Raw genomic sequence first — 15,473 nt, forward strand, 5'->3', positions numbered from 1 at the left:
GCGGTTCATCTCCAAACCCGGGTTGGAACATGGGCCCTCCACCTCTCATACCGTGCAGCTGTGCGGGATCTTCCCTGAATCCCTCCCCGTCGTTCAAGGTCGCCTGCCAAAGAGACCGCAATGATGCGTTCCACTCCTGCAGTGCCCGCAACCGGTCCACGTCGCTAGCGCTTTCAACCTCCACAATCCCGTTTTCCTGGTCGATCTTGGCATTGAGCTTCTTGTCCAGGATCAGGAAGCTCAGGATGTCTTGTACCTCGGGTACCGAGACCCGGATGTGTTTCGAGATGAACTTAAGGGTGAATCGTGTGTACGGTGCGATCAGTTTGAGAACAGCCTTCGTCCGCATGTTTCGGCTGACCTCGTCAATATTCTCGGCGATGAAGGGATCGGCCAGGACGTCCGGGTTTTTGCTAAGGATGGCTTCGTAGGCGTGGATGTCGTCGCGTTGGAATGCATCGACTAGATCGGTCATAGCGGATATGCGGGGGTCGTTCTTGTACGGCTTGGTTTCTTGGGAATAAAATGGGTTGATATCCGATTTCATCAGCATCGTGGTCAACACGAGATACTTGAGCACCTGGATTCGCTGTATTGAGCCCGCCTCATCGTAGTTCCGGAATGACTCGAAGAAGTCGCTCTGCGCTTCCTCCCAGTTTTCCTCGCTCATATGCATTTTCCCTCCGCATTCTCGGATGATTCCCATGATCTTGGGGTGCGGCACCGCCGACCGAACGCGAAGGGCACGCTGGTAGAGCGCTTTTAGTCGTTTGTTATTCTTCGTCTCGGCATACATCTGTATCTCAAGGGCGTATAGTTCGAGGAGATATGTTCCTTTACTCGGATCGTCGGTTCCATCTTCTCGCTGGCATGCCCGATGCAACTCCCGCACCTTCTTGCTCAGCTGGCCGTACTCTTTTCGTTCCAGCCAAAGACGTGCCAACTTGATGTTTGTCTTCAACCATAGTCGCTCGTTGTTGGTATTTTGGAATGAGCGCAGGGTCAAAGAATAGAATTCCTCCATGCACTGGTAAGCTGTGTCATCATCCGAACCCTTCTCGATATAATCTAGCATGTTGTTGATGGACTTTTCGGAGTAATTACGAGTGACGGCCGACTTGACGTAAGTGAGGAGCTCTCTGTAGTGTTCAACGGCCTGAAGAGTCAGTATCACATCATCAGTGAGCCAAGGGGCGCTTACATCGCTATATCTCCCAAGCTTGAATTCCAACTTGATAGCCTGCTTCAGTCCTTTGAACCCCCTTGGCTACCGTCAGCACCTTGTCTGAACCATCACTGACGTCCACGCCTCTTACCAGTCACCCTTGTCTTGTTCTAGATCCGGAACTCCCAAGAATTCATCGATGGCCTCCTCCGGGTTGTCTATCTTCATCTGTTTGGCATTATAGTATTTGTTCTCGATACCGACATCTCCCGATTCGTCATCGTCCGCATCTTCGTACTCGAAGTCGTACCTGTGATAGTTCAGCTGATTAGCGGCCGCGAACACCGGCAGGTTGAAGGGACAACACAGGCTTACTCCTCATCACCCGAATCTTGCATGAAATCATCATCGTCAGACATTATGAACGAACTGAACCTCGCCGCAATTTGGGGTATCTAGAAATATCGAGAACAGAGAGGTAAACGAGGATCGACTGCGTGCTAGAAGACCGATGGAGATAAGAGATGGGAGAGGATGAAGGTGAGCGAGGAATGGAGAGCTTCCGCGCCTATCGGAGCCTGGGGCCAAAGTCTCGAAGTTCCCCGCCTTTGTAGCTTCCTCGCCGGGCCCGACCGAGACCACATTCTAAGTAGTATAATACAACCATCACTGGACTTGAGGCTTGTTTACTAACAGATATTGACTGTTAGTTATTCAAGTGACTGTCGGATCTATGATCTAGTTATCTACTTGACTTTTTCTACGCACGACAGCCAATGACCTTCCGCAATGATTGCCGCGGGCTTACTAGTACTACTACAGTATGCTTACTGTACTATATATATACTAAGTTCAATTCAGGTTCCATGACAACTGACCACCCACACTAACTAGTGCACTGTTGAGTCTAATATTACTGCCTGTTAGTGGCTCAGTGACAGGAACATGGACTCTGACACACTTAGTCAGACCAATTCGAGCTAGACTTGCATGCAATGATTCTAAATATAAAGCAAATCTGAGCAATTGGCGGCTGTCACAGCCTGAATCTGCGTGCTAAACCGACATCTAACTAAACTAACTAACCGCACCGCCTTAGGCAGGAAGGATGCGCTCACTCATATTACTATGGTGTGGGCTATAAGCAACTCCCTCCATGGTTCACTCAAACAGACACTGCCACTTTTACTGTGGAGGGCACACTCTACCCACAGTCAGAACTAACCATCTTTGCGGGTGAATTATTGCGAGGCGTGGCGAAGCGAACTCAGCGCTTCCCGACTTCCAGAGCGGCTCAGGCACTTGGCAGATGACGATCGTCTCTCATTTGCGGATCGCCCGTTGCAGGACGGAGCCGATGACATCGACCGGCCTCGCTGCACGGCGGCCCACGACTTATCTTCGTGTTCGCAACCACTTTTTTTCTTCTAGCCAGACCAGTCCCTCGTGAAACGCTATTCGTACCTATTAGCCCTTACTCCGCACACTTTATTTCTTTTCACTATCCCCTCATTCTGCTTGCCATCCTGCTCTTCGGTTGATCCCCTCCCCATCTAGCCCCTTCCCTCCCTTATCTACTTGGACCCTTTATTCCGCGCATCACGACACCCTCACCACTCCCAACTACCGTTACAATGAGTCTCTGTGGCCGTCAAAAGGTCGTTCGACGCAAGATGGTGCTATTGTCAGTTTAACCAAGCCTTGGCAGTTACATTTGATGGGCAGAATACTGATTCCAGATAAGAGGGGACGGCGCTTGCGGCAAGACCTCCGCTCTGAATGTCTTCACCAGAGGGTGGGCACCCCTTGTATTTTCCCTTGTGGCCAAGACCGCTAACTTTCTGGTAGATACTTTCCTACGGTCTAGTGAGGATGACCTTTCTGAACGCTAATTTCACGTTGCGATATTAATCTTTCCCACCTACATAGTGAGCCTACTGTATTCGGTGCGCATGCTCTTCCTTAGTCTATGATGATGATTATCTTGCTGACCGTTTTGCTTCCCAGAAAACTACGTGCATGGTAATTCCTCCTTCTTACAAAGACCGGGCTCGCATGCTTACGTTCGCTCAAGATATCTTCGTGGACAATGTACACATGGAATTGTCGCTATGGGATACGGCCGGCCAGGAAGAATTTGACCGACTGCGCGCGCTATCTTATGAGGACACACACGTGATTATGCTTTGTTTCAGCGTGAGAATTCCCGCTCCTCGAGGTCTGGACCAGAGGTTGACTCCTACTAGGTTGACAGTCGCGATTCGTTCGAGAACGTGGCGAGCAAATGGATAGAAGAGATCTCGGAGAACTGCGCCGGCGTCAAATTGGTGCTCACTGCCCTCAAGTGTGATTTGAGGAAGGACGAGTTCCTCAACGACAACCCGAACGCGATCACCTACGAAGAAGGACTGGCGAAAGCCAAGGAAATTGGTGCCGTGAAATACCTGGGTAAGGACGACTCCTATCCCCGTGATGTCATTCGTGTAATGATTCCTGACAACCCTGGCAGAGTGCTCCGCCGTGCAAAATCGTGGTATCATGGAAACATTCTACGAAGCTGCAAAGGTCGCCCTGGAAGTCAAAACTCAGGGCTCGAATGGATCCGGCGAACGGTGTGTCATTCTGTAGACATGCCGCTGGCCATCCTTTATGACTTGTCGACTATTGCATTGCTCTGTTCTTATACCCTTCTACCTGCTTGCTCTTCAGCCATTGAGCTGGATCATTTGCTGTGACCTTTCCGACCAGGGAAATGCCCTGGTTTTCCCTTCACTGGCATCGAGCTATCATTTCCTGGGCGTTTCAGCCTGTCATGCCTCGTTTTGTTCTCTTCTCTATATATACTTGTTGGACCCCTTGTTGTAATCCTGTATACCTAATGTTTGCTCTGTGGCTACCTTCCAGAAAAGCGTGCCAGTCGAAACACCCATGGCTGCTTATCTATATTGCATCACTCGCTTTGGTCGATCTCCGCATCGACCATTTTGGTATAGACTATGCAAATGTACCATTGATAATGAATACGCCGTATCTCGCATACTCGAGAACTCTCTTTCAACACCTAGTCAATCGTACCCTCCCCCAACGTAAGAGAGTCTATAAATGCTCACTCCCTCAACAAATCCTTCTCACTCACCCTATACACCTCCTCGATCCCCTCCCCGGTAGCCCCATCCCCACAGGCAAAATCCCCATTTACCCTCCCAACAAACTTCCCCACAAACATCCCCGCGACCTCCTCAACCGTTACCCCTGTCACCCCCAGCCCCTGCAAACTCGTCGTCTCCCTCCCCTCTAACCCACACGCCACAATCTGTCGAAACCACCACATCGGCTCCTCCGTCACATTCAACCCAATCCCATAACTACTAATATGTCTCCTGAGATGTACCCCCACGGCCGTGATTTTCTTCGGCAGCTCGCCCTTCCCCCCACCAGCCCCTCCCCCCTGTTTCTGTCCATGGGTATCATGCACCCAAACCCCCGGATCCTCCGTAACCATCCCCCTCACCCCATACTCCCTCAACACATCAATCACACTATTCTCCAACAACCGTATATGGCACCGCGGGGTGAGTCCCAATCGCCGTAGATCGAGAATCGTGTACGCGACTAGTTGGCCCGGTCCGTGGTAGGTCGTTTGTCCGCCGCGCAGGGTGGGGTGGTATTCTGCTATCCGGGATTTGGGGTCGTAGGGTTTGTTGGGTTGCGGGGGCGTTAGGATCTGGCGGATTGGTTCGAGGCTCGGCGGGAGGGAGAGTATGTTGCCATTGCCATTGCTGTTGCTGTGGGTGGTGTTGGAGGGAGGGAGGTCGCGGCGTCCGGTCGTGTAGACTGGGTTCGGGCTGAAGGTTATTATGGTTGGGTCGGGGGGGTTCGGGGTGAGGTGCTTTTTGTGCGAGAGGAGCCGGCTTGTCAGTGTTTGTTGGAGGTTGGCGACGCGGGTGAAGGAGGTTATGTCCGGGAGGTGGAGGTGGGCGAGGCGCATTTTGAATCTTTTTCTTTTTTTTTTTTATAGAGGGCTAGTTTGTAGGTTGGGGACGGTGGTGGTTAGTAGGGTTGGTGGTGTATTTGCATTGTATTCCGAGGAAGGAGTTTAGAGAAGGTAGTGAGTGAGGGAGGGATTGGGTTCAAGATGTTAGACGGTCAGTTCGTGTGAATTTCATGGAGCTTGCGGTCCGATAAGATTGAACGTCACTGACTCCCCCGGATCGTGTCATGTGATGATGAACGCAATTCCGATCTCAATTTCGTGCTTTGCTTTCACTCTCCCCAGAGCTTAATTTGAGATTGAGTTTGCATGTAGCTTTCAATTTTCTATGTACAGCAGCGGATACTTCCATATTCGTCCAGGAGCATGACTGCGAGATCGTGTCTGCAGAGATCTTCAGGAACCGAGTCCGCCGAAACCTTCCGATGACTGACTGACTGGAGCTAGGCTTGCTTGCAATTTCCCAAAATGTTATTTCCACTCATAGACTATGATTTACAGAATAGAACAGATTCGAGCAAGCATTACACGGGAGCAATACCATTAACCATCGTTCCCTCCGTGCCCTCCCCCTCCGATACCAACTGCCAATCCCTCACGCCACCCTTCCAGTCTGCGATACGGCCCTCGCGCACCTGAACGGTTACGACGCGGACATCGCTGTCAATTGAAATACTGGGCCTTCTTTGACCGGGTTGCTGTTGCAGCTGCTGCCCGAAAGTGCCCAGCTCTTCCTCGAAGGTGTTGTTCTCCAAGTGTTGTCTCTTGCACCAAGCCTCCTCTTCAGAGCCAGGCTCCAGAAAGCGCGCGGTACCGGCGATAGTTGTGGAGATACTGGAAAGGGCACTTGTGTTCAGGTTCAACAGCAGGCTCGCCAAGGATGACCGTGTCGCTGCAGGTGGGGGAGACCCTTCGCGACCATCGGGATTGGGAGCCCGGGTAGGCGGACGGTGCGAAACCCAGTCATGGACCAAAAGGGACACGCAAGGGTTGGTGAGCAGATGGTTGGTTTTGCGAGAGGAGGGGTTGGTGGTCATGATGATCGTCGGATACGGGTCATAGGGAGTCGAGGGGAGGTAGGTGTAGGACATGAGCGAGATGTGCGGGGTCAAGCCATCACATGTTGCAAGATGAAGCTGGCGACGTAAAGGATCAGCTTTTAAGCCTGACAACCATACAGGGCTATAGAATTCGCAATACTCACGAATCGAGAATTCTTCAGACATGAGATCACCTCCGTTGGGAGGGTGGTTCCGACGTGCGGATGAGTAGTTGTGGCTGATGCCTCGTACGAGAGGGGAGGGTTCATAGAATCCGCCATAGTGTAGGACACGGAGAAAATATGTCCAGAGCCTAGATCAAGAAGTGCTGGGTGTCAAGTGTAGCAAAATGCGCCTGGACTCTTGCCGAGTCAACGAGCTCTCAGGTAGGACAGTTCACAGTCAGTAGCAGTGGCGGGCCAGGCTGGAGGGGTGTGACCGGCAACAAGAGGAGCTACCGGATTGGGGTCTACGGAGCTAGTCCTGTTTAGGACTAGCCATCCGGGCCCGGATCACCGCGCGGCTCGCTTCTGATTACATAAGAGACAGCTCCGGTCACGACGTCATCGGTGCTGGGAGCTACGCCTGAGGCGGTGATGGATGCTGCCACGACAATCGACTCGTCTACCGAAAGACCCGGTGAGATATAGGCAATTGACGAGCCGTTACCAATCGGGTTGAAGGTTTTAATGAAGATAACCTCATGTCCCGTTATCATGTCCGTCGTTGTGAACGCGGAGGAAAGGAAGCAAGACCGCTTTCGTCATGGTCTCGGAGATGCAGTGCCAGGCAACGAAGATCGGCCTAGACAAAAAGGAATGGACAAATCATGAGGAATGTCTATCTCGGGGACTACACATCATCCACAGAAGAAAACAAGAGCTGTATCAGCACAATGGGATTAGTACACTAGGGCTGGGATTGGTGATCGGCCCTTATATAAGGCAGGCCCCAGCTCATGTACATTGGCAGCAAGCCGAGGACAGAGAGAGAGCACAGCCTAGTTACGTTATTTAGCAGAACAGACAAGAACAGACACACGCTTGTTTCCCCGCACTTTTTTCCAGTTTGATGAGCAAGTGACGCCTTTTTCCCCAGCTTCCCACTTGTGCCGTCCGGAAGTACCTTAACCACTCAACTTCCTTCCTTTTCTCTCTCCCTCTCTCTCTTTTCCTCTCACTCTTCCCTCCCCCCATTCACTCTCCACACTCGCCCTCCATTGGTTCTATTCGATTGTCACCTAATATCCTACATACCCGTGGCTGTTAACCGATAACCGTCATTGGGGATTATTACTTCTCCGCCCAACAATTCGACCCTCCTCTTTGCTGATCCTGGACTCTGGAAGCTTGCGACGTGACTGGTTCCGTGGACTCCTGCTGCAGTGCGCCTTCCTTTCAGCCGTCGGTCAGGTCGTTGTAACGCATCGCGTGTCTTCCTACCTCTCCCATCCCTGCCCTTACCTGCTGTCTCAGTTACTCTTCCTATTTCCTACATCTACTTCCCCTCTCCTGTCGGTAAACCCCTCTTCTCTTGTGTCGCCTTTCGCAGTCTGATCGCTGTCGTTGGGCTCCTCTTCTGTATTGCTGTCAACCCAACACACGTCCCTCGATCCTTCATTTACATCCCTCCCGTTTCTTGCCCGACCACCCGGTCCTGTCACTATTTTGTGAAGAATCTCCCCACTGTATCCCCTTGCCTCAAATCGCATCCGTTTCTGTATAGCTAAATCAGCTCCCTACGGAATCATGCTCGCCCCCCGCCTGTTGCGGCCGGCATCTTCGCTGGTTCGCCCCTTCAGTTCCACTGCCACTGCCTCCCGCGCCCCCTCTATCCGTGACATCACCCCCGACTCGGCTGTTGAGTTTAACGCACGTCAGAAGGAGTTCCGCGAGAACCTGGAGGTTGCTCGCAAGAAGAGAGAACAGCAAGAGAGTCAGTCTGTCGATGCTTCTGGTTCTACCTCTGCCCCATCCCCTGCATCCCGTGACCGCCTTCGTGAGTACGCTACCGCTCCCACTGCTCCGAGTGAGAGCAATGCGAGCAGTAACAAACATCCCGTTTTTGATGCCGCTGAAGTTCTTGATAATAAGGCTTTGGGCTCACTTTCTACCCACCGTATTATAGGAGACGAGCAGCTGCAGGAAGCCAGTCAGTCTCCGAAGCGCGGCCCCCTGTCGTCGCTCATCTACGGAACCAAGGAAGGCCAGCAGCTGGACAGAGATATCGAACGGTCATTCTCGCAGGTTCTCGCCCGTGGAAAATACGTACATTCCATCGTCTTTCACGACGTGAAGCCCGATAAAGTTGACGACTATGTGAACCTCGTCGGCCAGTGGTACCCTCGCATGGCTGCCGACCCCGAGAACCGGGTAAATTTGGTTGGCAGCTGGCGCACGCAGGTTGGAGATAATGACACTTTTGGTACTTTAAATTGACGCGCCCATCCAGTTCTTCACTATTGCTGAGAATGCCTCTGTTACTGTGGATGCTAACGGTTCTTGCAGTTCACATCTGGGAATATCAGCGATATGAAGGCTACCATGCTTCCCTTCACAACATCTCCTGTCACCCCGAATTCCCCGAATTTGACCGGCAGTTGAAGGGCTTGATCAAGAGCAAGAAAACGTCGCTGATGCAGGAATTCTCTTTCTGGCCCACGACGCCTCCGCGGCGCCTGGGCGGCCTCTTTGAGCTCCGATCATATACCCTTCATCCCGGGAATCTTCTGGAGTGGGAAACACACTGGCGTCGTGGCCTCAAGGCTCGCCGGGAGGTGATGGAGGGTGTTGGAGCGTGGTTTGTTCAGATCGGGGACCTGAACACCGTGCACCATCTCTGGCAGTTTGCGAATCTCGAAGAGCGGAAAGTCCGCCGGGAACAATCCTGGGGTATCGAAGGCTGGGCGGAAACTGTCCACAAGACGGTGCCACTCATCCAGACTATGCAGAGTCGGATCCTGATCCCCATGCCCTGGAGTCCTGTTGGCTAAGCCGGTTCACCTCGACGATCATCACATGGTCTTGATCACGGGATGAGTTCTCCAGGACCCGGGCATACGGAGCCAAGCCCGATGACTTGTGTTCCTCAACGGTCCGAGCGCCAATGAGCAGAGAGGGAATAGGAAGTATGGAGGATAAATAGGAGACCAATCAAGGATGGAGCGACTCAGCCCTGTCTATTGTTGCAGCGAATGCCGAATCATGAGGCCTTCGAGCCATATGGGGTAGTGTACACACTCGGCACGCAGCTCATTGTTCCTCTCAGGAGCCGGCCTTGGTTCCCTTCATGTATCGTATCTAGCATTAGCATACCTATGTTCAAACTGACACACATTTTCTTGTATCTGCTATCTACTATCCTGCTCTCCCGCTCATCTCCAAGCTATCTGCAAAGTCGAAGACCAGCTGTTGTAAACAAAGTTGATCCATGGCCCCGCTTGACTGTTCTAGCGTATCCTGCGCGACTCCGCTTTGTCGTCGACTAAATTCATTTCCGTCATGGCAAGCTGCCTCGGTCGTCGCGCGACTCAGCACACTGGCTGCTGGTGTGCTGGCGCCCCCCACCTGTCCCACGACGATCACAGACGGGCTTCCGTAGCAGACTGGTCGTTGGAAATGAGGAGACGTTGGCGCGGTCTTGTCTCCTCCGTCCGAGGTAACCCAGCAAATGAAAAGCAGCACTGCACGTGGGTATTCCGCGGAAATCCACCTGGTCCTTCGACGCTGTGCGGTGGGATTCTTCGCAGCGCCTAAACTCGTCGAAAGTTCTTGGCCGTCGAAGAGAAGAGGGACCGCCTCGATACGGCTCCCTCACTGGCTTTTTGGCTCCCCGCGTCCGCCCTCCCGTCTTTGCCTTTGCCTGGACTTTTCCGCCGGCAGAAAAAAAAGTTACTAGAAAATTCAAGGCCGGAAAAAAAGCGACAGACATCAACAAGCAAGCACCCACTTCTCTCTTCCTCGCCGCGTTGCTTTTTCTTCTTTTATTCTCCCCACTCGCGCTACTTTATCTTCTTCTTCTTTTTCTTCGTCTCTTTTTTTTCTTTTTCTTCTTATACTTCGACCGTGTCCTTATACCAGCTTCATCCTTAATCTTTAGCAACCCTTTCTCCGCTCCCCTGGCCCTGGTTCGCCTTTTCCGGCCCTTGTTTCCTTACTACTTTACCGCGCGGCATCTGCAATTCTGGCATCAACTCCAGCCCGCTTTCGGCTTGACCTTCCTCGCGTCAAAGATTCAAGAGACCATCTACGTCCAAGCATTTTGACTATCTAGATTTACAGGCCGTATTGCTCGCTGTAGCTCAGGCCCCTTGTGACCAACAGGCAACATGGTGTACATCCGCCAGCATCAACTACCCAAGCTGCGGGAATACCGTTATGCAGGAGTCGATCTTTCGCTTGTTAGCCGCTATGTCCTCAAGCCGTTCTATAATAACTTCGTGATCAAGTTCTTCCCTATGAGCATGGCGTAAGTGACGATACTGGCTTGTTTCGTCCTCTAGTTTTATTCTCGTCTGGCTAACAGCCTTTGTTTCCCCCCCGGTCTTAGTCCTAATGCCGTAAGTCATCTTAGCCCTGGACTGGCCCTGCTGCGACAAAGACCAATAACTGAGGACCGGTAGATTACCCTGACTGGGTTCTTCTTTGTGGTAGTCAACTTCTTCACCATTCTCTGGTACAACCCGACTCTAGACCAGGACTGCCCGCCCTGGGTCTATGCCAGTTGCGCCATCGGGTTGTTCCTTTACCAGACGTTTGACGGCGTAGACGGCATCCAAGCGTACGAACTGCCCCTTGCGCCCCATTTCTGATGTGATTATCTTGTCCGCTGGTAGACTGCATGCTAAATCTGATCTTGCAGGCGGAGAACCAAGCAGAGCGGTCCTCTGGGTGAACTGTTTGATCACAGTAAGTTAGATGGGTCGGCCTTGACCACTTACAATGTCGGACCGGGAATTAAGCTTCGCCTGCAGGTGTCGATGCATGCAACACGGCCTTGGGAGTCTTGATCTTCGCGGCCGCTATGAACCTTGGCCAATCTTGGGCAACGGTGTTGACCCTTTTCGGATGTAGGTGGCTCTTCGGCCAAGTCCCATGAGCACAGTGCAGTGCTGATAAGATGCAGCGACTATGACCTTTTACGTCCAGACATGGGATGAATACTACACCCAGGTGTTGACCTTGGGAATCATCTCAGGCCCCGTCGAGGGTGTCCTGACTCTCTGCGTCGTGTTTGGCTTTACGGCCTACATGGGCGGTGGCAGCTTCTGGCATCGCTCCATGCTGGAGACCGTTGGAGTTCCCAAGTTCGCCTTCATTCCCGAGCACATCTACGATATGGCCTTTACGCAGTGGTATCTCGTCTACGGCGGAGTTCTCCTCTTCTTCGCCATTGCTTCCAGCATTGTGCACGTCATGCAGGTGCGCCGTGAGCGTGGTCAGGACCCAATCAAGCCCCTTTATGGCTTGCTCCCTCTGGTCGCGGTGTGGACTCTCGTGCCGGCTTATCTCTACCTACAACCCACCATCCTGGAGAACTACATGGTCCCGTTCTGCCTGTATGTCGGCATGATCAATGCATATGCCGTGGGAAGGATGATCTGCGCGCACCTGGTCAAAGCCAGCTTCCCTTACTTCAACATGCTCCTGATTCCCCTTGCTTTGGCGGTGCTTGACAGTGCCGGTGCGGTCTTTGGGTACTGGCCGAGTGTGCTGGGCGATGGTGTGAGACAGATTGCTTTCGTCTGGGTGTGCTTGGGTCTGTCGATCGGCGTTTACGGCAGCTTCGTGGTAAGTGTAATAATTGACCATTAGAGGGCGAGACGCTAATTGAAAACAGCACGACATCATCACGACGATATGTGACTATATCGACATCTGGTGCTTGACGATCAAGCACCCGCACGTGGAAGTGGTGACCGCCAATGGAGATGCGAAGAAGTTGAACTAATGAGGTTGCGAATGATGGCGGTGAGGGTACGAAAGAATGGAGTCAAAGGTGGAGAACGTCGAATCGCATAAGACGGTAGACGGTAGATTAATTGGACGGAAAAGCCGTTCGTGCATCCTGGCCTTGCGCTATCAGGAGCATTGGAACCGAGTCGCAAGTCGTCCGGTGTCTGAATGGCAGGCACATGTCACCGGACCGGAAAACGTATGTCATGGCCGTATCTAAGCAGCGTATATTGGATTAGCGATAGAAAATGTATTTGTATGAGATTAGCAGTCTGCCGAGTGGCGACAATGCGTCAACCACCGTAATCGATCTGCCCGTCCGAGTAGCAGGTAAATAGATAGTAGTACAAAGTAAGAAAGGGAGCTCCATCGAAGGACCTTGGAGCATCTAGCAGCATCTGGCGGCTGATATAAGCAGCCCGTGATTGGTGGAGAAGGCATCAGCCACAGGGGCCACTGCCGGGCGGTGGCAAAAGTGCTTGTTCGGGCAGTATTAGCGAGAGGGTTGCAACCCTATGCGCCCCCAAACGGGCCGCCGTGGGTGACGCCGTCGAGAATTCCCTTCAGCGCTCGCCATCTCCACGAGACCACCTTTTTGCTTTCACCCTCAAGCAGGCCATCTCCATCAGCGCTACATTCAACTCCCTTCGCTGATCGACTTTTTGTCTCGTCAAGATGGTACGTTCTACCCCTTCGATGCCATCCCACAACCTGCCCGACATATCTCCCTGCATGTTTGCATAGAAATGGCTGTCGCCGCTAGCCATCAGTGCACCCCGTCGTCGCCACCATCCCGTCGCCGCAGGCATCTCGAAATTTTCATCGAAAGGAAAGGAAGAATGTTGAACTGACGGATATCCCTTCGAAATAGGTTCTCGCGGTCGACCTCCTCAACCCCGCGCCTCAGGCTGAGGCCCGCAAGCACAAGCTCAAGGTATGAACAATCCGTATCGGGAAAAAAGTGATAGATAAGAAAGGGAAGGGAATGGGTTGGCTGATATCGGTTATTACTTCGACAGACCCTTGTGCCTGCTCCCCGCTCCTTCTTCATGGACGTCAAGTGCCCCGGCTGCTTCACCATCACCACCGTCTTCTCCCACGCCCAGACCGTCGTCGTCTGCGCTGGTTGCTCGACCGTTCTGTGCCAGCCCACCGGTGGTAAGGCCCGTCTCACTGAGGGCTGCTCTTTCCGCCGCAAGTAAACGTCTCGACCCAACCGTGCCGGAGCGATTATGAAAGCAATGTGGCGTTCTTCAATGATGATGGATTAATATATCTCGTTTTTCTGAGGAAACAGATTCAGATAGAAGATGGAATCCTCGCCCCTTGCGAGAAAGCCCTGCGGAACCACACAGACAAGGGAAATGAAAAAAATTTTTGACCAGGCACAGAACCTCGTTTTTGATACACCTTTTCAAAAAAAGCGTTTACTACTTTTTATCTTCCTACATCTCTGCGCAGGGGAGTTCCGGATATCTGGCACATGATCGGTCCATACTACCAAAAACTACTCTTGCCTTATATCTTGCTCTTGAGTTTTTCGCTTGATGATTTTTTACTATTCGCCAACTTGTGTTCCTTGTACCTACGACGGATGTACCTCGAACAGGGGCACGATGGGGAAGAATCATACAACGCCACCAGTCACGTCTGCACATGCGCTTCTGCCGGTTGCCGCAGGAATTCGGATATTGCGGAAGGAGGAAAAACAGATTTCATCGTGGAAGATGAATGATGGCGGCTCCGGTATTGTGCGCAGCGGCGTGACTGGCTGCAGGAGCCGGTTACTAGGTCTGAGAGGACGGTGCCGGCCCTGCAGAGTTGTGATACCCTCGTGCGGTAGCAATCGTATGTTTTATTTGGTCAGTATGGACATCAGGTTGTAACAGTAGCCCGGTAGCCCAGTAGCCCCTCGAAATGCGTAGATCTGGCCCGCACCTCCGCAATGCTGAAGCTGGGGTCACCGAGTGCCCTTGCATCTAGACTCATCCAACGATCCCGGCCCATGTATATAAGTGTCACCCCTTGGACCGTAGACATAACCCTCAACAACGTCTAACTGATCAACAACTAGACATAAATCAAAGAAGTCCCTACCTTATATCTATCCTACAATCCACTTTAAGCCCATCCCCATACCGTAGACAGGAATATACCCCAACCAACTAAACCACCCATCCACCCCGCTTATCTTATCTCCTCTCATCCTCCCTCCCACTAGTACTTTTTCTCTCCCCGACATCCATCGTCCTCAATACACTACTCCCATATATTACTTCTCCTATTACACTCTTTTCTACCCCCAACACCACCCCCTTCACACAAAGAAACCAAAGTTCCCAGTCAAAGAGAAATAAAAAAAAAATCATGCCCCCCCTCAAACTCCTCTGCCTCCACGGCTACACGCAATCCGGCACCCTCTTCCACGCCAAATCCCGCGCCGTCATAAAACACCTCACCAAGACCCTCCTTCCCACGACCGGCTACACAATCACAACCACCTACCCAACCGGTCCCATCCACCTCCTCCCCTCCGATATCCCGGGCTACGAACCATCCACAAACCAAGGCGGCACCAACGATGAACCAACAGAAGCCTACGGCTGGTTCCGGCGCTCCTCCACCGCGAACCCACCCCTTTATACAGACCTGCATTTAGGACTAGAGACGATCGCCAACGTCATCAAGACCGAGGGGCCGTTCGACGGCGTAGTGGGGTTCTCGCAGGGCGCAGCGATGGCGGCGATTGTGGCGGCGTTGTTGGAGCCCGGGAGAGAGGAGGTTATGAATAAGTTTGCGAGCGAGGGGAGTGTGTTTGAGGAAACGGGGGAGAATGTGAAGGGCTTTGAGGTGCCGAGTGTGTGGTGGGAGAATGTGAGGAGTGTAGGGCAGGCGCCGTTGAAGTTCGCGGTTTGTTATAGTGGGTTTAGGGCGCCGGGGCCGAGGTATAGAGGGTTTTATGAGGGTGGGGTGAAGACGCCCGTGTTGCATGTTTTGGGGTCGTTGGATGCGGTAGTCGATGAGGGGAGGAGTAAGGCGTTGGTGGAGGTTTGTGATGCGAAGGATGTGGAGGGGAGAGTGGTGGTGCATCCCGGGGGCCATTTTGTGCCGGCGCAGAGGCCGTATCTTGATGCTGTGGTAGGGTTTGTGAGGGGCGTTGTTGGGGATTTCAATGGAAATGGGGGAAAGAAGGAGAAGGAGGAAGTGGATGTTAATGAGATGGAGCTGCCTTTCTAGAATATAGATAGAGTAGATTAGTTGCATAGAGGAATGCAATGTATGTATATGACGATGTCATTATTGTCCCATTCTACTTCATCAGT

At 52.4% G+C, this 15,473-nt stretch overlaps 8 protein-coding genes across 8 annotated transcripts; 5 read left to right on the forward strand and 3 right to left on the reverse strand.

The window, feature by feature from the left end:
- Nucleotide 1: 1 nt before the first annotated feature.
- On the reverse strand, nucleotides 2-1,584 carry An11g09610 (uncharacterized protein; the record flags this gene model as incomplete). Its single annotated transcript, XM_001394882.3, has 4 exons — nucleotides 2-1,156; nucleotides 1,202-1,262; nucleotides 1,317-1,475; nucleotides 1,541-1,584. Coding segments are annotated over 4 exons (1,419 nt in total), but the record flags the coding sequence as incomplete, so codon positions are not given.
- A 1,215-nt stretch (nucleotides 1,585-2,799) lies between these two features.
- Nucleotides 2,800-3,793, forward strand: An11g09620 (uncharacterized protein; the record flags this gene model as incomplete). Its single annotated transcript, XM_059750516.1, has 5 exons — nucleotides 2,800-2,853; nucleotides 2,905-3,031; nucleotides 3,240-3,361; nucleotides 3,412-3,613; nucleotides 3,675-3,793. The coding sequence occupies 5 exons, from the start codon at nucleotides 2,800-2,802 to the stop codon at nucleotides 3,791-3,793; spliced, it is 624 nt and encodes a 207-aa protein (XP_059601675.1).
- A 478-nt stretch (nucleotides 3,794-4,271) lies between these two features.
- Nucleotides 4,272-5,153, reverse strand: An11g09630 (uncharacterized protein; the record flags this gene model as incomplete). Its single annotated transcript, XM_059750517.1, has 1 exon — nucleotides 4,272-5,153. The coding sequence occupies one exon, from the start codon at nucleotides 5,151-5,153 to the stop codon at nucleotides 4,272-4,274; it is 882 nt and encodes a 293-aa protein (XP_059601676.1).
- Nucleotides 5,154-5,680: 527 nt separating this feature from the next.
- An11g09640 (uncharacterized protein) lies at nucleotides 5,681-6,477 on the reverse strand (the record flags this gene model as incomplete). Its single annotated transcript, XM_001394885.3, has 2 exons — nucleotides 5,681-6,292; nucleotides 6,361-6,477. 2 exons carry the CDS (start codon nucleotides 6,475-6,477, stop codon nucleotides 5,681-5,683), a joined length of 729 nt encoding a protein of 242 aa, XP_001394922.1.
- Nucleotides 6,478-7,944: 1,467 nt separating this feature from the next.
- Nucleotides 7,945-9,188, forward strand: An11g09650 (uncharacterized protein; the record flags this gene model as incomplete). The annotated part of the gene is made up of 3 exons (XM_059750518.1): nucleotides 7,945-8,194; nucleotides 8,324-8,620; nucleotides 8,704-9,188. 3 exons carry the CDS (start codon nucleotides 7,945-7,947, stop codon nucleotides 9,186-9,188), a joined length of 1,032 nt encoding a protein of 343 aa, XP_059601677.1.
- A 1,335-nt stretch (nucleotides 9,189-10,523) lies between these two features.
- On the forward strand, nucleotides 10,524-12,145 carry An11g09660 (uncharacterized protein; the record flags this gene model as incomplete). The annotated part of the gene is made up of 7 exons (XM_001394887.1): nucleotides 10,524-10,663; nucleotides 10,745-10,754; nucleotides 10,818-10,975; nucleotides 11,057-11,103; nucleotides 11,169-11,264; nucleotides 11,321-11,985; nucleotides 12,035-12,145. The coding sequence occupies 7 exons, from the start codon at nucleotides 10,524-10,526 to the stop codon at nucleotides 12,143-12,145; spliced, it is 1,227 nt and encodes a 408-aa protein (XP_001394924.1).
- Nucleotides 12,146-12,825: 680 nt separating this feature from the next.
- On the forward strand, nucleotides 12,826-13,352 carry An11g09670 (40S ribosomal protein eS27; the record flags this gene model as incomplete). Its single annotated transcript, XM_001394888.3, has 3 exons — nucleotides 12,826-12,828; nucleotides 13,022-13,084; nucleotides 13,170-13,352. The coding sequence occupies 3 exons, from the start codon at nucleotides 12,826-12,828 to the stop codon at nucleotides 13,350-13,352; spliced, it is 249 nt and encodes an 82-aa protein (XP_001394925.1).
- Nucleotides 13,353-14,517: 1,165 nt separating this feature from the next.
- On the forward strand, nucleotides 14,518-15,387 carry An11g09680 (uncharacterized protein; the record flags this gene model as incomplete). Its single annotated transcript, XM_059750520.1, has 1 exon — nucleotides 14,518-15,387. The coding sequence occupies one exon, from the start codon at nucleotides 14,518-14,520 to the stop codon at nucleotides 15,385-15,387; it is 870 nt and encodes a 289-aa protein (XP_059601678.1).
- Nucleotides 15,388-15,473: the final 86 nt, after the last annotated feature.

This window comes from Aspergillus niger, assembly GCF_000002855.4.
Source record: "Aspergillus niger supercontig An11".
Lineage (NCBI taxonomy): Eukaryota > Fungi > Ascomycota > Eurotiomycetes > Eurotiales > Aspergillaceae > Aspergillus > Aspergillus niger.